The sequence below is a fragment of the Monopterus albus genome, unplaced genomic scaffold, assembly GCF_001952655.1.
Source record: "Monopterus albus unplaced genomic scaffold, M_albus_1.0 scaffold145.1, whole genome shotgun sequence".
NCBI classification, from domain to species: domain Eukaryota; kingdom Metazoa; phylum Chordata; class Actinopteri; order Synbranchiformes; family Synbranchidae; genus Monopterus; species Monopterus albus.
The window spans coordinates 92,360-119,010 of NW_018128025.1; the positions used below are offsets into that span (position 1 = coordinate 92,360).

Genomic DNA, 26,651 nt, shown 5'->3' on the forward strand with positions numbered 1-26,651 from the left:
TGGGCTCCACTATCTCCCAGGACCTGAAGTGGACGTCCAACATCAGGACCATCACCAAGAAGCCACAGCAGAGGATGTACTTCCTGCTCCAGCTCAGGAAGTTCGACCTGCCCCAGGAGCTGCTGATACAGTTCTACAGAGGAATCATCGAGTCTGTTCTCTGCACCTCCATCACTGTCTGGTTTGGCTCAGCAACCAAACAGGACAAGTACAGACTTCAGTGGACAGTCAGGACTGCAGAAAAGGTCATTGGTGTGAGCCTGCCCTCCATGGAGGACCTGTACACCTCACGGGTCAAAAGGAGGGCGGAGAGGATCACTGCAGACCCCTCACACCCAGACACAACCTGTTTGAACTCCTCCCCTCTGGATGGCGTTACAGGTCACTGTGCACCAAGACAACCAGGCACAGTTTCTTCCCCTAGGCCATCACAATGATGAACACTTAACCCACGGCAGTATGATTGGACAATAACCCTCAGTGCAATACCTGTGTATATATATATTGTACAGATCATACAGATGCGTACAGGTCTCTAGTTTTAAGTACTCTATCTTTATCCCTTATCCCTATATATCTCATTTCAACAAACATTCCTTGTTGTCTGCATTGTTTACTGTCTGTTTATACTGCTTATTCTGCATTGTTTGCACTGTTTGTTGCTGTCAGTGTTGCTGTTAATACTGCTTATTTTGTTATATTACACAGCCTTATGCTGGTTTACTGTTTGCACATTGAGAGCCAATATACCCGAGTCAAATTCCTTGTGTGTCCACCACACCTGGCCAATAAAACTGATTCTGATTCTGATAAGCGACTTCACCAGAGAAATAGAAGATCTAACGTATATACACTCATGAGTGTGAGACAGAGAGACAGTCAATTAGTGTTGCATGATAATAACAAAGCAGTATGCTAATTTATTCAGACAATCGCTGTCTTTCTGAGAAAGGGGAAATGTATGCAGCCAGGATATCAGATGCACACATAAGAATACTATGGAAAGCACAAACAGATCCTCAAATTGACTCTTATTTTGGTGCTGTTCTCTTCATTCTTTATGGCATCTTGTCACTGAGTCTATGCTTTGCCCTCTCTCTTCCTCTATACAGGCCAACAGTAGTCCCATACATTAGTGTAAATAATTAAAAGAGCTCTCATACTGTACAGATGAATTTGAACATTGCCTGGAAATAAAGAGTATTGCTCTCCATGTGAGGCACTGACTTGATGTATGGCCCTTGTTATAGGGTTTGTGTTTAAGCCTATGTATAGCTATGCTTGTTTAAGAGCAATTTTTTTCATGAGATCCTGTACACTGCATGTAATACACAATACAGTATGACTGTACATTTCTGTAAATCTGTTAGGTTAATGACAAGATTGTGAGAAGAAGAGAGAAGTGTGGTGTGTGTGATAGCACATGTTTCATTTCAATTAAGAGCTGCATGTAAACATTTAGCATGCTGTGTGTGGATAGATTATACTATTAGTTTGCATGCCGTTCCACACATTTCACTGATCAGCATGGATGAATGTGTCCATGCTTGTGGGAATGAATTTTGTATGTGCCTCTTTCTATAGTCAAGGATGCATTGTGCGTCTGCTTGGTATATGGTCTGGTCCGGCTGGTTGACGTGCTGCATGGCGATGGCATGGGGAAACTCATTGAGCATCCGCTGCTGGAAAGCCTCCAGCCTCTCATAGTCATGGCCGCGGCACACAAACTCCTTATTCTGCAGAGGGGGAGCAGAGGACAGCGTGGGTTTAGCTTGACATCTAGTGGTCACACACTGTACCTGCAGCCTCATCTGCAAACTCCACCAAGCACAGGTCTTGTTACATTATTTAATGGCACTGAATCAGAATTGAATGTCATGTCACACTGGAGAAGTCTTATCTAATAAATGTCCATTCTTCAGCATGCTTCTTTTTTCTTTGGAGAGAGTAAAAGTGTTTTGCGACTTCCTATTAATGTCACAGACGGAATCTGAAGATTTACCCGTAAGAAAAAAGATTTCATTACCCTTAAGAAGAAAGGAAACTTTTTTCCATAGAAGCCAACTCTGAAGAATTCAGGTTCTAGTCTTTGCTGGTCCATGATCTTGTCATAGAGAGAGGCTTCCATCATCTTGCAAGGAAAACAATGATAGTATATAACAACATTCACAGTATGCCACAAAAAAGCTCAGTTATTTCAAATATGCATATAGCCGTATAATATAAACAAATGTCCTTCTTTTATGTTTGGTACTTTTCCTGAATGACCCCCACATCACACACAAGACGAGCAATTCAACTACTAACTTACCCGCATTTTGCTCAAATTCCTGTAGTCGTAGTAAGACTCATACTGGTCAGCCAGCTCTCTGCATAGGATGATGCCATTCTCCCAACACTGAAGACATAAAAACGCACTTATTTATCCTCAAGCTCAGTGTTCTGTCTTTAAACACAGTGACAACAAATACAAAATCAAAAGAAGCTATAAGCATTTGACTGGAACTAGAAAGCTTTATGAATCTGAGTCACTTGCTCTGCAGTGCTGCTACTCAACTACATTGCCTCCACTTGAGGGCAGTGGTGAGTCAACAATATAAAGAGTCAAATAGAGCCTCTTCATGTAGGTACATGCAGCAGCCGGCCATCTTGCTAATTAAATGAAAAGCTTTCCTTTTCTGCTAACTGTTAATCCCTGTGCGACAGCACTGGCAGATGGCATAGCTCATTAATGTGAAGGAAAATTCCACTATGAGTAATGAGGGCAGCAGCTTTAATGATTTTGTATAGCTAGGTTATTTCATCATGAACACTGATTTAGTTTTAACTGTGTGTGTTTGCATAATGCCATTTTTTCCATGGGAGAAAGAATCTGAGGAGAGGAGTGAGAGGGAGGAAGAAAGGCAAAATATACTTCCTGAGTAACAGAAACAAAGCAAAACCTGGGAACGGTTTCTATCAAATGATGCTGCATCTTGAATCAGCAGAGCTCTGTTTAAGCTGTCAGTCTCAGTCACTCATTGCTAAAACCAGTGCCACCAATGTGCTCCATGCTTCACTGAACAGACTTCCCATCATCACCTCCCACAGTATTTCTGAGAGGGATGGTGTAGAATATTGTAGGGTATTGTAGGGTGATACGGATCCCACTTTAATTACAGGCACCAGTGACTCGACTGATTATTGTTGATGCCTCGAGCCACTGTCACTGTTCAAGACAGGTAGAAATTAAATGTCTCACTGCAAGTGACACACATTTTGCTTGTAGATCTGTTCTAGTCTACTCTTAAGAATGGACTTAATTTTATGTAAATGACATCACATCTCCACTAAACAAATAGGGAACTCCTGTTCTCTCACCTTCTGTTCTGTTGGAGCTGCATTTTAGCTGAACTGAGCATTAATTTTTAATAAATCTGTTCAGTGTATTTAAGACTAACCTATTTTTCAAATTAACTATTAATTATATGGCTGTGCTCATTTCAAGTATGAATTAGAGGTACATTTATATTTTAAAACAGTTTAGAATATGCATGAGTAGGTGACATGCTGCTGGATGTTAGCCTGGCAACAAGTACTTTCAAAAAAAGTATCAGTGTTGTTAACTGAATTATTTAATTGATTTTTCCCATACATTTCTCTAAAAAAAAAAGACAAGGTTGAATATTAGATTGCAATGCTGCAGGTAAATACTCCTGCAGTGTGCTACAGATGTGTTGAGGAGAGGAATTTTCTTGTTTCTGTTAAACAGTCACATCAACAAAGCAATTCAAATGGACAGGATGGAACTGTGTGGAAGAAAAGACATGTGTGTGCACAAGTTCACCTTGCCCCTGTCGAAGTTCTGGACAATAGTGAGATGTAGATACTCTTTTCTTTGCCACTCGCTCTGCATGGGGTAGTTGAGAAACTCTCTTAGAGGCCTATCTGACCATTCCAGTAATTCATCATACAGCAGCAAGGTGTATGACGCCTCTGTGACACAGACAGCAAAGATATTATATATACATCTACAGCACATTTTGAGGAAAACATGAAAATTGAAAGCCTTAGAAACATCTTTGAAATTACTTCACATCTCATGGGAACAGTTCAGAACAATGCATTCAGACAATGACTGGCCATTCCAGAAACTCATCCATGCAGCAACTGCATTGCCCACACATGCTGACACCCATACTCACATATGCTCTATGTTAAGGCCATTCCTTTAAGCATACCTGTGTAGTTTTGTGCTTTCAAGTGCAGGTCATACAGTTTGTGAATGTAGCGGATGTACATCTCCTCTTTGTTTAACTCAGTTTTGTAGAAGTTCTGACAGGAGCAGTGGGTGGTTCATAGATGGTTGAGGACAAAACGAATCATAAGAGAGAGAAGGGGATCATAAAACCTGATGCAAATGAAGGGGATTGTTGTATGATAGAAGTTCAGTAATACATTTCTGCTGCTGATTAGCAGTGACTTTTGATCTGTCAGCCTACACACCCAGGTGCTGTTGCACATGGCTGCAGTTACCTAGTAGGCAAAAGGACCGACAATAGTAACAAACAAACAAATCTCATTATTATAAATATGAAAACTTAACAGGATTTGTATCCGTAGCACAAGATGAAAATTAACCAGAGCAATAGTTTTGATATTTTGAAAAACATACTTATTTATTTTGTTTAACTTGGAAGCAGGAGGAAACAACTAGTCTGTTTCTGTCCACAGGTTAAAACATGAATTAAAAATTTTTTTAAAAACCTCAAATGTTTTTAATACAAAAACTAAATGAAAAATGACAAGTTATGGTATTATATGCTGTACTATTTCTTGTCCAGTGACAGGCAACCAGAGGAGACTCCAGATTTTTACACTTTGTTTTAGTATGGATTAAAGTGAGCTTTAGAGGTGCAGGTGGACAGATATTTTACCTTTAAACTCTTTCAGCTAGACTAATCTAACCATCATCATATTTAACAAACAGATATGAGAGTGGTATCAATCTTTCAGCAAGAGACTTATTTCATGGTCTTGCACCACACCATTTCATTGATTTTATCCATTTTTGCACATTGTCATCTCAGCATTTAAACTGATCCAAAAATATTCATATGGTGAAAGTACTTTTGACTGGTCATTAAGATATATTAAATAAATAATTCATAATCTGGTTTTAGAAAATCTTTTAAACAACCAAAAAGAAGCTGGAACACAGAGGATGTAGCTGCTATTCACCAGTAAACTGACAGTACAGCCAAGCTTCTTTCCATCCACTTCTCCCAGCTTCATACAATCCCTGATGTAGAAACAGAAGGCATAAGACACATGCAATGATATGACATGATTAAAAGGGATAAAGAATGTATGAATGTGTGTTTCTAGGTTTAAGTGTGCACTCTCACCTATAGTCCAGCAGTCTTTCCATTAAGCGAGTGACAGTAGCAATCAAAGAGATCCCACTCTCCCTCCAGGTCTCTCTCTCAATTTTTTTCAGCAGGCTGGAGGACAAATGAAGAGAGAGCAAGAGAGAAGAGATGTAAAGACCAAAAGAGACATGAGATAAAAGAGAGCAAATGGGAAAAGAATGGCGACAAAGAGAAGAAAAAAAATACTAAGAAAGAAAAAGAGGTAAAGCAAAGAGGAAATCATTCCCAGTCACACCAGTGTCACCTATGCTTGTTGGCCTGTGGGAGTTAACAAAATAAAATACCCAAAGTGGCTAAACATTCACAATAGCTTATTTACTGTTTTGACACCTAAATACAGTTTTAGGATTTTATCTCAACTGGGTGGTTAAGAAGACAAACACATGACAACCAATAAATTGCAGTGGGATTTCAGCTGATTTTAATGCCCACCCCCCCGCCCCCCTTCACACAGATGACACTGAGAGAACAAAGAGGAGAGCATCTTACCTAGGGTACGGACCAAAGAGAGGAATTCTACTCCAGGCGGGAAGCGCAGGCAGAATAAATTAATATTAATATGATTAATATTAGCACACACGCACACAGGTTAGTTTAGGAGTTAGTGGAGGAAAATAAAGAAACTAAATTAAAATAAGAAATTAAGCAAGAAAAGATAAAGTATGTTAAAAATATAAACATAACCATATCACTAACTTCGTGTTTAATAATATAATGGCAATTTAATAATGATTTGTAATGCATAATTAGATTATGTTGCACAATATACAGTACATTAGGCATAGATACTATATTTAGAACATGATACCTACATCTACTTTCTTTCATGTTTTACATTTACACTATAAATGGTGTGAAAGAGAATGATTGACTATGAAAGACAAAGGGACAATAACAGCAGATGTATAGTGACTGATACTACACATTTATGTGATACTACAATGTATATGAACCAGAAATATGACTTCATTTAATGAAATAATGTTTTTAGATGCCAAGTTGAAATGTACAGGTTTTGTTTTCCAAGTCCAAATAGAGCAGTTCATATAAATATGAAAAGGCACAGAACCACAAAAGAGACAAGGATATGCACTCACCAGCCACTTTATTAGGTACACCTGTACAAATGTATGCAATTCAATGCAACACTTCCACCTTAACATCTATGTTTATGAAGCCCAAAACGTTTGTTTTTGTTGAAATTGTCATAAATGTATAAATTGAATTATATGTTTATTATTGAGGTCATAGTTAAAGGTGGTGTTGTACTGGATGACATTATATTCAGAGGTATTCCTAATATTCTGACCCTCTCATGTAAGTATCTGGGGATCATTCTAGTGTTAGCACATACACTAAGCATGCAGGACCACAAACCTGGAAACAGGACAGGGTGGGCGAGTACTTGCCATGGTGGAGGTGTGAGTGACGATGAAGGTAACTGAATATCAGTCACTTATTTCTGGCTACTAGTTCATCAATCTACTGTATATCAACACTTTCAAATAAGGGACTACCCAAGGCTTATTATTGAATACTAATAAAAGGGATGCATATTTGAAGACTAATGTCACTCATACTTACTAAATTTTCAAAAACATTTTCCTTATTAGCAGCTTGTACTGTCATAGATTTAATAGTTTTATATATTTATCATCTTTTGTGGCTGAAGAGGGCTTCTGTGAACTTTCATGCTCTTATCTGTGCTATTTGGTTTTCACAGTTAAAAGGTCATTTTCAAAAGAAGAATACAGTACTGTACTGTACTTAGACATCCACTTACAGATAAAACAGCCCTTAACTGAAGCAAACAATCTATGAGTTTTTACCCAATTAGGCCTTGTGTGGGCCACATCCTTTAGGTCATTATTCTCCATAAAGAGATGTTTTGTCTGTCAGTAGAAGGGTCCTGCTATCCTGAGCTGCCCTCTGTCCAAGCAAATTTATTTAGTGTGAAGCTGGTTCAGCTGCTGAGTGGCACCATGGGCCAAATAACATGACATCCTGTTTCTTGATCCATTCCAAGGCAATTAAACAACATAAATAACGATGCACCTATACTCAACTCAGCTCCATATTTTCTGTTTCTATTGTTTTGTCTAACTCACATGTTGTTGAAGAGCTCCCTGTACGTCTCATCTCCTTTACCCTCAGACATCAGGCTGTCCAGTTTGTCAATCAGCTTGGCCTCCACCTGTAAGGAAGAAAAATGGAATCAAATCTCCAACAGGCTGCCATTTCAAATGATATCAATAAAATACTGGCAAGAAGAGCAAGGATGGTTTAGAGCTTAAAACAGAAACGTGCTAGATTAAATCACGTCATGTCATAGTCAGCCATCTGTAATTTTTGTGTTTGTTTTAAGACTTAATTCTGCTTTGATGAAAGAGGTAATAGTGGCTTGTCTTATTTCTCCATGACTATCACATGATTTAATCATGTGAACTATGTGTAAATATCATTTTGAATCAGTCACTTTCTAACACCTGTGTACCTGTTTGAAATTGCCACTGCGTCTTTGCTCCCAGTCCATCATGTCATGGAAGATGGGGATCATGACATTCCTCAGATCAGGCTGAGGCACTAGTGTCACCTCTAGGAATGGACCAATCATCGCTGGAATGAAGTTGAACTTGTGTTCACCTGGAGGACAGACACAGGTCAACACATAAGTTAGACTCTCACTGAGACCACAGAGTTCTGTCTTTGTCTGATGCAATTTGGCCTGCTCTTACAAGCGCTCTTTCTTCAAAACTTTCAACAATAATAACTGCTCTAATAATCTGGTTTAAGTGCACTACACCAATTTATATGGTGCTGTATTTTCATTAACTAAATAATCACACTGTATATATTTTTATTTACTACTGTTAACAGAAACACTTACATAAAACAAAAATGAAGTGACTTCAAATGCATTTTAAAAACACACTTAAATACACATAAACACTGGTAATTACTATAAAAAAAACCTGTGCAAATCCGTTATTGACACAGATCAGAACAAAAGCAGTCACACACAACAGAGTGAGGCATCCAATTGGTTGCCATGGTGACACTGTTTTTGGCATAAAAAGTTGTTTTTTTTATAGCTCCCATCAGCTTGACTACAAAGAAATAGAGATCATTTGACTTTACTTTCTCCAAAACTTCAAGAACATTAGTTTTGCATCAGAAGATGGTTTGTTATTATAGGCCTGCAAAAGAAACATAGTGTTGTAATGGAAGACAGACAAGTGCCCTTATAGTACTTTATTTGCAGTTGCCCTATAACATAACAAAATTTTTGCCACATTACCTAAATTCTGCCACATGCTGAAGATCTCACAGCCCATCATCACCCTCATGTCTCCATACCTACATTATAAAATATCATGGTTAGAAATGTGTGCTTGCTGCAGGTAAAACCTGAGAGAAGCTACACAGAAGTCATAATACTGTATGTGACCAACATTGCAGTTTATGAGTGTGTGTGTGTGTGTGTGTGTGTGTGTGTCTGTTTTGAGGTGAGGTGAGGAGCAGGACAGGATAGTGTGTTGAATAAGCACATGGCTTATTACAGGCCTTCCTAATGTGTGCGGCAAAGAATACGACACTTACTTTTCCAGAATCTTCTTTCTCTTGGAGGGAGAGAAGGACTCCAGCTGAAGACAGGGCTGGTTGATAAATATTACAGACAGGTAGAAATACGAGTCCCACACCTATAAATGAGCAAAATATATAATATCTTCCTCAAGCTTACATTTTCAGGAATTCTTACAAAAAATATTACTTTCCACTGTCATCCATAAATTACTGAATGACAGTTGTTAATGTTAGCAGCTGTTAATTCCAGTCAAAAAAAAGTGTTGCAGTTTACTGAAGTTAGGAATATGAAATGTATAGGTACAGTATTTAAATGAAAGAAAGCACTTCTATTTTATTGCTGTTCCTTCTTTGGGGCTCCATCTTTGTTTCTTAGCTTCTAGATCTTTTTTGCCTGCCCTAAGCCTCTGACTAATGGCATTAGCTTTAGCTTGCAGGTCTGAGTCACTATGAAGGTGTCTGCTTTGAAAAGAGCAATGTACAAACAGAATTAACAACTGAGCGTGTCACACAAAATATTTTGAGTACTGTGGCATTGCTAAGATTGACACACAGACACATATCATTGATTTCTGCAACCTTGTAGTCAAACTTGTCATTGAGGAAGTTTTTCCTCAGCGCGTCAGAAAGGTAGAGGACAGTTGTGATGATGACACTAGAAGAACAAAAGAAAAAAAGGTGTCACCTTGGTGCAAAAGCATTATCATGAAATAATACACGTAACAGAAACTGGCCTTTTGTGGAGTAATAATGAAATGTCTTTCCTCATTTATATATTTTCTGTGAATCTGTAAGTACAGATTCATGTATGTGGGCTTACTTGTTTGTGACCAACCGCATGACAGTCCAGTCTTTAGGAAACATTTCTGGTCGGATTAGGATCCTGAAGACAGTAAAGATCTGAAGGAGGAAGTCCTGGAACAAACAAAACGAAGAGAATCTCATTAGGAACGCAAATCTTCATTTGTTCAAAACCGCAAGTTTGTGTACAGTCTTTCTCATCGTCTCTCTCCATGGTGCTGAAATACTCTAAATTAAAGTCACCATTTCCTACATGATAAATAAATAAAGGGTAGTTTATCATGAATAGTTAGACAGTATATTCAGCTACCTTTTTAGTATGAATTAGGCCCAATCCTATGTCTTATTTTTACCCATTCCTCTCATTTTCAAGTGCTCCCTCGTTTTTGAATTAACCCTCAAAACAGAGTTACAAGGAGCAGTGGTTGAAATCTTCCCCTATGAAATGGGACAAACCTTCTTCTTCTCAGCATCATCGGTAGATAATAACAATGGTTGATGAACAGATGCGATGAGTTGTTATCGAAACGTTTGAAGTGCACAATGCCCTCTTCAACCATGGAGATTTCTCTTGCTTGGGCTCTAGGCATTGGTTTGTGATTTTTAACAGTTAATAAGAAAAATACAAGGATAGAAATATGTTTTTGGCAAAAGAGAATGTTAGTGATTTAGTTTGAGGTATGTAGCATTGACTGCAGGTAACTTGTTATATAGTTAGCCTCATACCACTTGGTTTTGAGCCTCTAAAAACCCTCTGTTTGAAGGGCTATGCAGTCATACCCCTTCGCCCTACTCCTCCATCCTAAAGAGAATTAGGACACTTTTACCACTACATGTGAACGTGCAAAATGGAGGGACAGGGCTAAGTAGCAGGGGTGAGGGGTGAACTGCGATTGGGCCTTAGTGTGTAGTTTAGAACTGGCTGCTGAAACATGCAGTCTGTGCAAGTCTCTCTCCGTGGTTCTGAAACAATCAACTCCTGTGTGTCTCTCAGTTTAAATCAATTTTAATTTAACAACATAAAAATGAAACATAATTTAATGCATATCAGATAACATTTTTCAATCTATTTGTTCTTGTACCATCAATCAGAAAATTATACACTTTCTGAATATACAAATACTGAGTTCATTGGAAAAAAGTAATGTGCTGCAGTGAATTTGCTAATTCAAAGGGGCTTTTTATATGACCTCTACAATGTGACTAATTTGAAACACTATCATCTTCACCTAATTTAAAACCTGATTTATTATATAATGGGGCTATAAAAAGCTATACAGAACATTACAGGGAGTATCTATAATTCTATGAGTATTTTTCAATTTTTATCTAAGCCCAGTGTCTGCTCCATCAGTTTGAGAGACTTTCTTTGAATAATAAAATAAGTGCTCTCAAGCTACAAAGAGCCTATTATATTCTCTTGTTTCTGATATTGAGCAAACATCAGTAACACATTTGTAAATGTGCATACAAATATACAGTATGTAACCTCTCATGCAGTATACAAATATATACTGTATTGTGTGTGTGTACACCCATCCATCCATTATCTATACCGCTTATTCCTGAATAGGGTCATGGGGGTGCTGGACCCTACGAATAGCTCAGCTGACACTGGGTGAGAGGTGAGCTACACCCTGGACAGGTTGCCAGTCTATCACAGGGCTGACATGTAGGCATGTAGGCAAACAACCACACACACACACACACACACTCACTCCTACAGGGCACTTTAGAATCGCCAATCAACCTAAGCTGCATGTCTTTGTGCTGTGGAAGGAAGCTAGTGTACCTGGGGAGAACCCACAGAGAGACAGGAAGAACATGCAAACCCCACACTGCTGTGGCAAAAATTGGGTTGGCACAGGCTTGAACCTGGATCCTACTTGCTCTGCGGCAGCACTATCCACCATGCCACTGTGCCCCCCCTGTGTGTACATATATTTCAAATTCTGCAAGTAAATGGAAGAGTTTTTTGGTTGTCTTATTCCCCTGGGATAAACATACATGTAATCGTCACAAGCTTTTCAAATGTATTTGCCTTTAACATGTGGCATCTATCAGCTTTATACTGAATTTAATAAATTACACAAAGGTTACATTATTGGCATTTTCTAATGCAGGTGGGAGTCAAACATCTGTCGTTTCTGTCACTTCAGATTCACACACAGACATACAATGACAGAAGCATTACCACAGACAGATGAGTATGAAAAGAGAGGGAGAGAGACAGACAGATGTTATATAGTAGTCTTACCCTCAGGTCGTCTTTGCTGCTGAATGGCTGCAGCAGCTTCTGGTAGTGTCTGTCACTCATCTGTCGCAGGAGTGCCAACAAACATGCTACAAACTCTCCCTGGTGGGACAACACATGGACAGAAGAAGGAAAGTATGTATGCTCATCAATATTAATGCCACAGCATGTTTATAACTTGCATAGTTGTCCTGTAGGGGTCCATGTACTACTGTGTTTAAAAGATTTAAGAAGAAATATTCAAATTGTAATGAAATGTAAATACATTATGATATCAAGTTATTGTATGTATCTATTGTAGGGGAGAGTCACAATATTCAGAAAATGACTGTGAACATTTATATTACATCCAATCAACCCCCAAGGTCCTTGACCCCTTATTATTAACCTCTACTAGCAACTGGATAGAACTTTAGCAATATTAGTAGAACTCTATTACGAGTGGAATACCCCTCCACCCCTGCTCGAGTCTCCATGATGACACTGATCATCGGTGATCAAAATGATGATCCCATTATCATTCACTTCCCCATTCCCTTTCATGCTGCGTTGTATTTTCAATCTTAATTATTTCCATTAATGTTACTAATGTCAGTGGAATTATAGTTGTCAGAGCAACAGCTTTATTTAAAAATCTACAATTACTCTTGCACATTTTTTTAAGTCCCCAAACTATTTACAGTAGCAGGCAGGCATGTGCACACATGCTGACACATACTGTACTGTACATAGTAAAACACACATACAGTAACATCCTGGAACTGTAGTCTCATAGCAGGTCCAGTGGACTGCGGCCGATTGCTAATTTCCAGGATGGTCCTCAGTAAAACTTCCAAAAGGCTTTCCACAATTAGCTCCACTTCCTCAGACACTACAGGTTCCTATACAATAGGAATAAGACACACACATAAATTCAAATTAAATACAGGTGATAGTCACAGTTCACTTTAAGAGTATTCACATATACAGAGGAAAAGAAAGACTCCTTTTTTAGCCAAGATCCAAATCTAAAACCTCAAGGACCTTGATCCTTGTCATTCAAAAAGTGAATACATTTTTCTTTTGAAGTTATTTAGACCACTTGCTTTTTTCCAACACATCTTTGAACCGTGATTAACTACTAACATCATTTTGCCTCTGAGCCACAGTCTCCACCCTTTACTGTATAATCTTAATTTCATGGCAGTTTTAATGAGTCTTGAACCAAAAAGTGTGGGCACATAAAACACATTTCATTTCTAAGAGCAACATTTTAAAACTATAAATTCAGATAGAAAATGGAAAAGAATAAAAGGTAAAATAAAAAAAACAGCTGAAAGATTTATGCGTGTGTGTAAGTGCATTTCCCTGTAGTTTCCCTGACAAGACAGACAGGTCTTTGACAGAGTGATAATGAGAAGAAGCTTCAGACTGGCACATTTGCTGCCACTGCTGTCACTTCCCTTTAGATGTGGTGTCAGTGTGTGTGTGTGTGTGTGTGTGTGTGTGTGTGTGTGTAGTAGCTTGGGGTGCCTGACTTGCACGGTTTGCTACCAGAGGGACAGCAAACCCACACACACACACACACACACACACACACACACACACACAAACATGCACAGCTCCAAGTCACTGCCAATTCAATAATACCCATCGCTAAATTGATGGGCTGCCAATGTCCCTGTTACCAAGACTAATTGACCATATACACACAACAAAGCAATCTGCTGCTGCAATGTACTGGCAAGGAAATTGCTGTAAGAATAATTTATCTAGCTTTGACTACCTTTAATAGATGTTTTCCAGTTGTTTGTATGGTAAATATGAAGATACTGCAAGCAGCTAGTTAGCTTCGAATGTAAACCTGGGGAAACATCTAGTCTGACTCACTAATGAGCAAGCCCAAATGGAATTAGTGCCTGCAGAATTCTGACGTCACCTCCGCAGATTTTTAGCAAATTTTGAAAAGAAAGTAGAAGCTCATATTATAAGCACGTTTGCCACCCACCTGTATGTGTGGAACAGTTCTGAATGTTTTTTTTGTCAATTTCTAAGCCAAGGATCTGAGATTCACATCACATCTCTGCCTAGTGCTTCTTTTTCATTCATTACACAACAATCTGTGATACTTCTCATGTCACCTTCTAGAGCTGTTCCCCTCAGTAGCCTATGTGAACAACCCTGGTTAATGTCTATTAACAAAGATATTAATGATGATTCCTGATGAGATTGTCTGAAAATGTGCACCATTATCCCAACTCCCCCCACATGCTCCTGTTTTTACACGGTAGTCGGTCAGTAGCCTATGTCTAAAGAAATTGAATTTTGTATTTCAGTGGCCATGTGTCCTTATATTTAATGCTGGTGGAAATATTGATGAAATAAAAAATTCTCAAATTTAAAAGTTCATATAAAGAGATGAGATTTATTTCACTCTGCTCAAGATTATTTTAGGTTGTTTTAATGCATTTTTGTACTTACGTTTGCTCAAAAAATAAATCATTAGCTAAATGAATATTTCCTTTTCAATTACAAAAAAAAAAAAAAAAAAAAAAACCATCCACGGGACCCAACAGATTTTCCACCCGAAAAAACTGTGAAAAAAAATCCACAGACTCTGTTTGGACCTGCATAATGAGCCACTGTTCTGGTTATCTAGCAACCTCACGATGACGATAGGACTACAGGAAGTGACTGCCCCGTTCTGGCACTAATCATCTGTAAAAAGTCTTGTCACTATGACACTTCAGATTTTGTACGGAATTAACAAAAGGGATATAGCGTGATAATTTGTGAGCTTTAGATATGCTCTAGATGGTATGTGTTACCTTTGAACAGAGCCTGACTACCTGTTTCTAGTCTAAGCTAAGCTCACTCCACATGACAGTGGTAACGTCTCATCTAACAGTCAGCAAGAATGTGAATAAGTCATTTTCGGCTTTTCCAGTTTTAGGGGTCGGCAAGGCGAACTGTCACACTGATGACTCACTGTTGACATTTGGCAGGTGTTTTATGCCAGATGCCTTTCCTGATGCAACCCTGACTCAAAGCTGGGCCACAGCGGTGAGAGCGCTGTGCCTTAACCACTAGCCTACCAGGGATGGCAAGAATGTGATTAAGTTTATTTCCCAAAAGACTAAACAATTCTTTTAGCAATGAGAGGGGCTTTTACAGATATAAAGGCACTTGATTCTTATTGCAATACTCACTGTTGTGCCATTTTCCTCCTTCTTGATAAGGGAGAGCATGCTGGTGAGGATGCTAGCACACATCACTAGGTCCCTCTGCTCCTGCATGTGGGCCTGGAGGACTCGGAGCACCACCGGCAACAGGATGCACCGTGAATCTGAAACACACATACACACAGTGAGCTGTCACATGTCAAAGACATAATGATGCACAATAGATAAACAACCAAGAGACATCATAAAAGAGAACATGGGGAATATTTTCATTCATTTTCTGTTTCCATTCTTTTGTGTTCATGAACACATGATGTTTCCTGGATTTAATTAGATGTAAATATAATTCAGTATTTGTGTAACTGTGATGTGGTTCTTAAGGAAAAAATAAAAAGATGGCATAGTTGCAAATGCAGTGCAAACCAATAATTTATTGTGCTCATCCCCAATGTGAAAAATAAAAAAAATGCAGATATTTACAAAGAGGTTAAAACATTCTTCCAAAAAAACATGCAACAAGTAGCACCGCAGTCATCAGCAAGACAGGTACAGCCTTCTATGCAGCTCAAAATACCAACCACTCCACAGCGGAACTTGGGTTGCCTTTAATACCCTAGGCTCTGCCCCATACCAATCGAGTCACAGTGACGACTACTCATGTGACACACACAACCATATTTAACGATGGCCGCAATGTTTGAACATAACTCAACAGACAAATGACAACAAAACACTCATCCCAGCAACAACGATATGAAACACAGTAAGTAATAACGCAACTTAACTACATTGTTGATTTCTCTATGCGCATATAAATGTGACGGCGCTCCTTTTGCCTACATACTTCATCAGCCACTCATGACAGAGCTACTCCGTCACATCATCCCCCTCGTCCCGGAACTTGGCAACCTAGAAAGATAATCCGCCACCGCATTGGTCCAGCCTGCCCAATGATGAGTGGCAGAATTATAGGGCGGCAACAACAAATACCACTGTGTTAGGTGGCTGTTATGATCCTTCATGGAATTGATCCACGTAAATGCCCAATGGTCGGTCTCCAAATCAAACTCCCTTCCAAGCAGGTAACACCTTAGCTGTTCCAGTGCCCACTTGATGCCCAGTGCTTCCTTCTCTATTACTGAATACCTGGTTTCTCTGGGAAGAGGTTTTCGAATAAGATACAGGATAGGTTGCTCTTCCCCTGGATCCCCCTGTGCCAAAACAGCTCCTAGGCCTACTGCAGACGCATCCACCTGTATCAAGAACCACTTGCTGAAGTCAGGGCTCCGAAGCACTGGTGAGGAGCACAGACAAGCTTTCAAGGTATGAAAGACAGTTTCACATTCCTCATTCCACATTACCAGGTTCTTTTGGTTCTTGGCATTTAATGCAGTTAGTGGAGCTGCAACCGTTGCAAACTGGGGTGCAAATCTGCGATATCACCCTACTAACCCTAAAAAGGATCACACAGCCGTCTTGGTACAAGGACGAGGACAGCTCTGGATTTCTTCCACCTTATCTGTCTGGGGTTGCATCTCTCCTCCTCCCAGCTGGTAACCAAGGTAAAGTGCCTCTTGTCTGGCCCATTGACATTTATCAGGGTTAAGGGTCAACCCAGCACCCTGGATCTTCCCTAGGACTTCCTTTAGGTGCTGGAGGTGCTCCTCCCACGTGTGACTGAAGATGACCACATCATCAAGGTTGGCAGCACTGATCTCATTACAAACCAGTAGAACCTTGTCCATGAGCCTTTGGGAGGTTGCGGGTGCCCCATGCAAACCAAAGGCATCACGGTGAACTGGAACAACCCTGCAGGTGTGTGGAAAGTAGTGTATGGTCGACTTTCATGTTCCAGGGGCACCTGCCAGTATCCCTTACACAAGTCAAGGGTCGTGATGTACACTGCAGACCCAATCTTCTCCAGCAGGTCATCGATTTTGGGCATAGGGTAGGCATCAAACTCAGAAATGGAACTGAGCTTTCGGAAATCAATGCAGATCCATAAAGACCCATCTTTTTTGTCAACAATGACAACCGGACTACACCATTCTGAGGTTGATGGCTCAATAACACCCAATGCCAGTATTTTCTCCACTTATCTCTGTAGCTGTTTCACCAACTGCTGTGGGACACAATAAGGCCATTGGCGAATAGGCCGGTTGTTCTTCAAGCGGATCACATGTTCGATAAGATTAGTCCGGCCTGGGTTGGCAGCAAAGAGCGAGGGTACTTCCTGGAAAACTTGATGCAGTTGGGAAGCTTGTTCTTGAGGAAGATGAGTGAGTATTGGAGGAGATGTCTCTGTCTCAATAACCCCTGGATCCTCCTCCCTCTCTACTACTTCCGCCAGGCACATGACCTTGCAGTTGGTGCCCTATGCTCCTTCCATTCTTTCAGAAGGTTGACATAGTATGTCTGCTGAAGTTTCTTTTTATCAGGATGATGTACCTCATATGTTACAGGCCCCATCTGTCAAGTGATGGTATAAGGTCCTTGCCATTTAGCCAACAACTTAGAGCTGGAGGATGGAAGAAGCAAAAGCACCTGTTACCCTGGCTGTAGATCTCGGCCACATGCTTGCTGGTCATACCAAGTGTCTTTTGCTTTGCTTGGGCCTCTTGCAGATTTTTTCCAGCTGCCTCCTGATAATGCAGAGTAAGTAATAACGCATTATGGATTTGTTTCTATATGCGCATGTAAAAGTGATGGCACTCCTTTTAATTCATGTATGTGCGCATGTATGTCTGTGTAGGCTACATACTTTGTGACATCGTGACGGAGCAACTCTCCATCACAGTAACATTAATGTGATTTGCATGAGGGATGTTTTCCTTGTTATGTGTAGCCTTTGGGAGCACACTGGGAAAAAACACTTACACAGTAATTTGCTTCAGTGCACAGCCTTTATTAAGAACAATTTAATGACATGGAATTAGGTGCACTGTGGGGTAACAATTAGCCAAGGTGTGTTCTCAGATGATTGCACTGCAGGAGCACACAAGCTATCAGTATAATATGAACTGATAGCTTGTGTGTACAAACTGCAAGGCAAACTGAGGACTGTCAGCATATTTAATCTGTATGCAAGGCTTTTGTATTTGCATTATTTGCTCAGTTTTTTATATAATGGGCTTTTTTTTGTGTTTATGAGCTTTAGGATGTTTTCAAACTTGGTCTCTTTCATCCCTCAAAATGAACTCAGAGAGATTAGTCAGCATTTTTGTGTAAACATGAACGCTCCAAACAAACTCAGACCCCTCTGAAATAGGCTGCACTGAGACCACCTCCCAAGGGGATCTCAGTTTGGTTCGTTTCAAGTCCACAATGTGAGTCAGTTAATACAGTATGTCCATTGTGAAGACAAAGTGCTCCAGGTTCGCTTCTGTTTTTTTGCATGCAAGGAAACACTGGCAATCTGTTGAAGTATCTAGCGCAAGTCCATCATGGAGAAATGCAGTTTTCCACTGACTAGCTTGCAGTTTCTCTCCTTGCCCAGGAATCTTATTTATTTAAGCAGCCTTGTGCATGGGCTCAATGATAATTATAATCATAATGGTAATCACTTTATTTGGCCAAGTATGTTATTCACACAGTGAATTTGTCTCCTGTACAGAACTAATGCAGCCATCTCGGGTTCCAATTCATACACATACCGATGGTGGAGCTGTCCCTGCAGGGCACTACTCTGGCCATCGAGTAACTTGGGGTTCAGTGTCTTGGCAAAGGACACTTCGACATGTGGACTGTAGGCACCACAAATCAAATCTCCAACATTCTGGTTGGGAGACGACTGCTCTGCCCCTGAGCCACAGCTGCCCCACCCCACAAATATGGGTTAATCAATTAAAATAACCATTAGTCAGCTGACTGTTAAGGGTTCATTTGTATATTCAATATACAATGGTCAAGGCATCATGTGAACTGTCGTTCAGAAGTTCAGTTTAATTTGAGAGTGCTCAGAGCAGGGGCGGATATAATGATTTGGGGGCTGGAGGCACCTCACAGTAAAAGTACCGTCAAAGAAAAAGTCATTTTCAGTTTCTTTTTTTTTTCCCAATAATCACACTGTAGTCTAGTGGTTTGTTCAAAACAATGCTGTTGCAATTTGCTACTCAAGAATGTTAACAGAAAATATGAGAAAATAAGAAATAAAGCAATGTTAACACTCTTCTAAATTTTTTTTTACTTAAAAAAGTAACAAAAACTACCGATAGAAGTAAAGTACCAAATTAATAAGCAATATTTGTAGCAGTTCTGTTAAGTATCTTAATGATACCCATATGGATGAGTAGTTTAGTGCAAGCAAGAAACTACTGCACTTCTCCAGATATGGAACAAAAAACACATCAACAACCATCTATAATGCAGACACACATTAAGGGTTTTCAGTTTTCAGAGACTGAGGAGCTTCATTAGGACCCCACTGCAGTGATGCATCAAAAGGGAGAAATAACCTCATCAGAGTACTTTATCACACGACAAAAAGAGAGAAGGTAGAGAATCCTTTGACATAAAAGACATATGTGAAATCAGTAAAGGTCTGAGAACTCCAGAGTCAATATCGTATGAACAGAAAGAGGACTGAGGCCCTATCAGAGCTGAAATGAACCAGAAAGAGAACTGAGTCCTCTTCCAAATGTACTCAAAGTGAAAACACAATAAGAACTGAGTCCATTTTTTCCATTTGAAAAGTGTGACCAAGTGTGAAAACACCTTTAATTACAATGTGACGGCAGTGCACATAAACTGTGCATCTGTTTTTGTGTGCACATCTTTACCTGGGTTTATGTAAAGCTGGCTTTCCACAGTCTTGGCAATGCACTGCAGCTTGACAGCCTCCACGGGGCAGTCAGCATGGACAGTAGCGGGAAGACTGCCCAGTGTCTCCCTCGCAAAGCTGGCCACCTCCCGCACTGTGAAGATCTTCAGCAACTCGCCATAAATTGCGGGAAATGCCCGCAGGAACACAGCCTAGACAAAGATGGCAATCATGTGAATGACTGGAAGTACTTTGTTGGTAGTAACCAAAAGCAGCAAAAATGTAAGTCAAACGAAACAGGAGTATTTTAGGATATGACTATACATCCACATTTTATTTTAAGTGTTTGTTCATTAGTTTTACTACATTCTCCACTAAATGAGAATAACATATAATGGACCCTCATTCTCAAAGTGATGCGGAAGCCCTCTGACACTCAGTGGACAATGCTTGGTAATAATGATATTCAGTACCATAAAGGAGTTCATTGCTGTTGCTTCTGTTGGATTTATGTCAGGTGAAGTACAATAAACTACCTTAAAGGAGCCTATGAGGGATTTATAGGAAGAGACAGGGGATAGATAGGGAGGGAGGGGTTGTGGGAAATATTTGTAAAATGAAAACCATAAAAAGAAACCTAAAACTCTATACACGCCATATTTATACAGTATCTGTGTTGATGGAAAGCTGTTTTACTGGTACAACAAAAGTCAATATTTAATATTTTGCCATGAACTGCTGGCCTTGATTTGATTTTGTTGGAAAACGTGAGAGTCAAGGGGATTGTATGGATTAAACTAAAGGATTAAACTGAGACTGCTGTCTGGCATTTTTTGCAGCTTTCTGCCTGATGTTTTTTGTTCTTGTCAGATCCTCAATGCATCGCTGAAAAATGAAGATTACCAAAATCTAGAGTGGCTTTTTTTCCAGAAAAGGCTGGCAGACAATAGAAACCATTTTTCAGCAACACCTTGTTTCAATGTCACAAGTGTTTCGGTTTCAGTGGAGCAAAGAGATTTATAGCACTGCAAATTTTAAATGGCTTCTTGCTGGAAACTGCTAATTCTGAGTTTCTCAACTCTAAACACAGTGCTTGATAAAGGGCCCTTGAGATAATGAATATCTTAATTTGAATTTATTTGATAATAAAATCTGTATTAAATTTAAAAATATATATAACACAGATGAAAAGTATACCAAACTGAAAATAAAAATACATTACAACTTTCAGCTTTCTAACTGCTCTGTGCATGAGATACTAGGAACATAAAAACAATCCTGTGTTAATTTTCTAGAGAAACCACTTGTTCCCCAATTTAAATTACCTCTCTGCAGAAATTCTTACTGACATTCACAACATAAATAAAACAATCTTGAGGGACCATTCTAGCAAGCTATAGTCTCTATTATAGCTGAAACAACATTAAACTGTGGGTTTAGTTCTCTACAAATCAGATGTTATACCGTATTATAAAGCTCGGGTCAAAGGCCCTTCATTATGTCTACGTGTGTGTGTTGGCAATCACCTGACCTGCATCTTTCCACAGCTACTGTTGTGTTGACAGTATAGATTAGTCATGATCAGAAGTCAGTGTAGGAATGAAGCAGAGATTTTCAGACTATATGGAGAGGACAGAGCTGGAATAGATAATGTTAGGCTAATAATCTCATTCTCGTGACTGCAAAGTGAGGCTAAATTATTACAAAGTGACTGTGAAAAGTGACTAGAGGGCTTGTAACAAGAGTGCTGCTTTTAATAACTCCCTCTGTCACTGTCTTGAGTAGATTGTTATAATTGTTCAAATGAGCTGTGAAAAGAAAACCCAGCAGAGTAATAAACCTGATGAGAAAAGGCAAATGAGAATACAGAACAACCAAACAAGAAAAGCAGTAAGGAAAAGGAGGAGGACATGAAGAAGGTAAAAAAAGAATTATGAGAAAGAGACATACATGTGGGTACCATAGGGACAAAAGCATAAAAATATTAGGGTTGTCAACGTTAACGTGATAAGGCGTTAGCGCAAATTTCTTTTAACACCACAAATTTTTAGATGCGCCATTAATGCACACACATTCTGTGATTATGACCCTTGGCATGCCCCATAGTTTGGAAAATCAGGAAACGATGCAGCAGTAAAGTCATGGGTGGCAAGCAGAAACAAACCTCCTTGATCAGAAATGAATAAAGTAAAGACATTTCTTTGACGAGTGTGCAAAAAAAAAGGGCACACAAAACGACACAAGCTGTTTTTTTTCCTGTGTGTAATTAGGATTATCTTTGGAGTGTTTAGCTTGCTTGTTTTGGTCTTGTTTGGAACCAGTGAAGGCAGCTCCCCTGCCGTTCAGACCTCCCAGAGGAAAAGTAAAGGCTGCCACAGAAAGTCCTATTCCAACTCCAGACCCTCTGGCAGCATGAGGTTCAATTACGGCAATTTCTCACCATCACAACTGCATTAACAAGAGTCCTCAGGAAAGAAAACAATGTGGCACACATGCACCCACAGACACACAGAGATGCACACTTGATGATCAAAAAGTTACAGAGGACTTGAGACATGTTCATGGATGGAACAGGAGCACACATACTGTGCACGCACCTGTGTTTGTGCAACAGGACTGGTGCCTTTGTTTTCCTGTGAGAGGAAGAAGCGGATGGACATGAAAAGCTCGTGGATGCAGACTCTGAACTCCTCCTCATTTTGTCCTCCTGTCGCTAATGAAAACAGCCGGCGAGACTGGATAATGTACTTGAAGATGTACTTGCTGGCCTGAAAGGCAGAAAACAAATATTTAAGATTTGTTGGGTAATAATAAGCCAAGCAAGCCAGACTTCCTTTCTAGTAAAAATAGACAAAGGACAAAGCAGTTCTTATTTATTTATTAAAAACATTATACAGATCGGTTTAACAGGCAACGTATTAAACATGTTATACATGTCGTGTATCATTTATTATTTACTCTATGACAAAGTAGCATTCACTTCTGGTGTAGAATAAGTTATAAGAAACTGCACTACAAAAACTGCAATATGTTTTTCTGTCGTATCTGAATGAGTCAGAATAATATGATGTGGATTCCCAGCACCAGAGGCACTGCATTTCTGCTGATTAAAATTGTACACAGCGTAACACACAGAGGAGGGGAATGAATAGTGTCGAGATGAATTCGCTGCTGATGGGGAGATAAATTAGCAAGAGTGTGAGAGGGAGCAGGTTTGTTTGTTTGTATTTCGGGATCAAATCAAATCAAATAAAATGTTATTTGTATAGCGCCAAATCACAACAAAAGTCATCCCGGGACACTTTAAAAAGTAAGGTCTAGACCTTCCTGTTATCACTATTATTACAGAGGGAAAACCCAACAAATTCCCCTTGAGCAAGCACTTGGTGACAGTGGGGAGGAAAAACTTCCTTTAATGGAAGAAACCTCCGACAGACCCCGGCTCTTGGTGGGCGGCCTTCTGCCTCGACCGGTTGGGGTGAGTGGATAGAGGAGAGACAAAAGAAGAAAAGCAACAGGACACAACAAACAATCGAACACTGGTCAGGTTGATGTGGCCGGTGACTGCTCATCGGAAACATAAAGCTCCAGAGCCAGGGCTACCTGCAGAAAAGTACAAGGAGAGACAGAGAACACACTATGGGAGAGAGGAGACACAAAGTTAGTGATGTGTAATGGTGGCATATAGAAGCATAGGGAGAGAGGAAAGGAGAGGAGAGGGGAGGGGAGGAGAGAAACTCAGAGCATTATGGAGCCCCCCAGCAGCCTAGGCCTATAGCAGCATAACTAAGGGAAGGCTCAGGGTCACCTGATCCAGCCCTAACTATAAGCTTTATCAAAAAGGAAAGTCTTAAGTCTAATCTTAAAGGTAGAGAGGGTGTCCGCCTCCCGAACTGAGACTGGGAGTTGGTTCCATAGGAGAGGAGCTTGATAGCTAAAGGCTCTGCCTCCCATTCTACTTCTGTGGACTCTAGGAACCACAAGTAAACCTGCACTCTGAGAGCGAAGTGCTCTGTTAGGATGATAAGGCTCTACGAGGTCTTTAAGATACAATGGAACCTTGTCATTAAGGGCTTTGTATGTTAGGAGAAGGATTTTAAATTCTATGCTGAATGTTACAGGGAGCCAGTGGAGAGAAGCTAATATGGGAGAGATATGATCTCTCTTGCTAGTTCCTGTCAGTACTCTGGCTGCAGCATTTTGGATTAACTGGAGGCTGTTTGGGGAATTATTGGGACATCCTGATAGTAAAGAGTTACAGTAGTCCAGCCTGGAAGTAACAAATGCATGGACCAGTTTTTCAGCATCACTTTGAGACAGGATGCTCCTGATTTTTTGCAATATTGCACAGGTGAAAGAAGGCAGTTCTAGAGACTTGGTTTATGTGTGATTTAAAGGACATATTCTGATCAAAGATGACTCCAAGGTTCCTCACAGTAGTATTGGAGGCAAAGATGACTCCAAGGTTCCTCACAGCAGTACTGGAGGCGGGAGCTATGTCATCTAAAGTAAATATATGATTAGATATCAGATTTCTAGCATTTTCAGGCCCAAGCACAATGACTTCAGTTTTGTCAGAGTTTAAAAGTAAGAAGTTACAGGTCATCCAGGCCTTTTAAGACATGCTCGAAGTTTGACCAACTGATCTGATTCATTTGGCTTCATAGACAAATATAACTGAGTATTTTCTGCATAGCAATGGAAATTTATGTTGTGCTTCCTGATAATATTGCCTAAAGGGAGCATGTATAAAGTGAAGAGAATTGGACCTAAAACAGAGCCCTGTGGAACGCCGTGACTAACTTCAGTTTGTGTGGAACATTCATCATTAACATGAACAAATTGAAATCTTTCTGATAAATAAGATTTGAACCAACGTAGCGCAGTTCTTTTAATCCCAATAACATGTTCAAGTCTCTGCAGTAAGATGCTGTGATCAATGATGTCAAAAGCAGCACTGAGATCTAAGAGGACAAGTATGGAGACAAGTCCTGTGTCCGAGGCTAGGAGAAGATCATTGGTGACTTTCACCAATGCGGTTTCTGTACTATGATGGACTCTAAATCCTGACTGAAAATCCTCAAACAAATCATTCTTGTGCAAGTGGTCACATAACTGCTTTGCAACAGCTTTTTCAAGGATTTTGGAAATAAATGGGAGAGTGGATATTGGTCTATAATTAGCTAGGACACCTGGGTCAAGAGTAGGCTTTTTGAGTAGAGGTTTAATTACTGCAACTTTAAAAGCCTGTGGAACATAACCTGTTAATAGAGAGAGGTTAATCAGATCTAGTATGGATGTGTTGATTAGGGGAAAGACATCTTTGAGCAGCCTGGTCGGGATGGGGTCCAGGAGACATGTTGATGATTTAGATGAAGCAATTGTTGAGGTCAACTCAGAGAGATCTATAGGGGAGAAGTAGTCCAAGTATAAATGAGGTCTTACAGATGTTTCTAAAGCCATTGTAGTAGATGGCACATCTGCGAGAGCTGTGGGAGTGGTCCGACCAATTTTTTCTCTAATAGTTGTGATTTTATTTGTAAAGAAGCTCATGAAGTCATTGCTGCTGAGATCTAAGGGAATGTTAAGCTCAACAGCACTGTGGCTCTTTGTCAGCCTGGCTACAGTGCTGAAAAGAAACCTGGGGTTGTTCTTATTTTCCTCAATCAGTGATGAATAAAATGCGGTTCTGGCACTATGAAGGGCTTTCTTATATGTTATTAAACTATCTTTCCAGGCTATGAAAAACTCTTCTGACTTAGTGGAGCGCCACCTCCTTTCCATTTTTCGTGATGCCTGCTTTAGGGAGCGGAGCTGCAAGCTGTACCACGGGGCTAGCCTCCTCTGTTTCACTACCTTCTTTTTCAGAGGGGCAATGGTATCAAATGTATTACTACGAAGGGCTTTCTTATATGTTATTAAACTATCTTTCCAGGCTATGAAAAACTCTTCTGACTTAGTGGAGTTCTGACCTAGTTACAGTTTGAGAAAAGGCAACTGAGTCTAATAATGAACAGAATGCATTCCTGAGGCTGTCATTGTCAGCATCTACATGGATGCTGGACTAAAGTTGCCTACTATGATTATTTTATCTGTACTAAGCACTAAATCAAACAGAAAGTCTGAGAATTCACTTAAAAACTCTGAATAAGTAGCAGGTGGACGGTATACAATGACAAACAGAACAGGCTTTTGAGTTTTCCAGTTTGGGTGTGAGAGACTCAGGGTGAGACTTTCAAATGAGTTATAACTATGTTTAGGTCTAGGGTTGATTAATAGGCTTGAGTCAAAGATCGCTGCCACGCCACCACCTCGGCCTGTGTTTCGAGGGATGTGACAGTTACTGTGACCAGGTGGAGTGGATTCATTTAGGCTGACATATTCTTCCTGCTGTAACCATGTTTCAGTAAGACACAATAAGTCAATGTGATGTTCACTTATCAAATCATTCACTAACAGAGATTTAGATGAGAGAGATCTGATATTTAATAGTCCACATGTGATTGTCCTCTTTTCTACTATAAGAGGAGTTGTCTTAATTTTAATTAGGTTCTTATGAATAACTCCTCTGGAGTTGATTCTTGATTTATATAATTTAGATGGGCGGGGGGCAGACACAGTCTCTATGGGGTACTGGGAGCATTGCGTGGGTAGCAGCTGCAAGGAGACAGCAGAGAGGC

At 39.9% G+C, this 26,651-nt stretch overlaps 1 protein-coding gene across 1 annotated transcript in view; it reads right to left on the reverse strand.

Annotated features, from left to right (window-relative positions):
* Positions 1–26,651, reverse strand: part of dock4b (dedicator of cytokinesis 4b) — a 173,618-nt gene that overhangs the window by 50,950 nt on the left and 96,017 nt on the right. Inside the window, 18 exon segments of the mRNA XM_020614412.1 lie at positions 1,595–1,736; positions 2,027–2,131; positions 2,312–2,398; positions 3,827–3,975; positions 4,221–4,314; positions 5,221–5,281; positions 5,388–5,483; positions 7,520–7,605; positions 7,906–8,054; positions 8,710–8,768; positions 9,012–9,112; positions 9,576–9,651; positions 9,817–9,911; positions 12,055–12,153; positions 12,798–12,932; positions 15,240–15,376; positions 19,991–20,183; positions 22,569–22,739. Of these exon segments, the coding sequence (XP_020470068.1) occupies positions 1,595–1,736; positions 2,027–2,131; positions 2,312–2,398; positions 3,827–3,975; positions 4,221–4,314; positions 5,221–5,281; positions 5,388–5,483; positions 7,520–7,605; positions 7,906–8,054; positions 8,710–8,768; positions 9,012–9,112; positions 9,576–9,651; positions 9,817–9,911; positions 12,055–12,153; positions 12,798–12,932; positions 15,240–15,376; positions 19,991–20,183; positions 22,569–22,739 (2,035 nt within the window).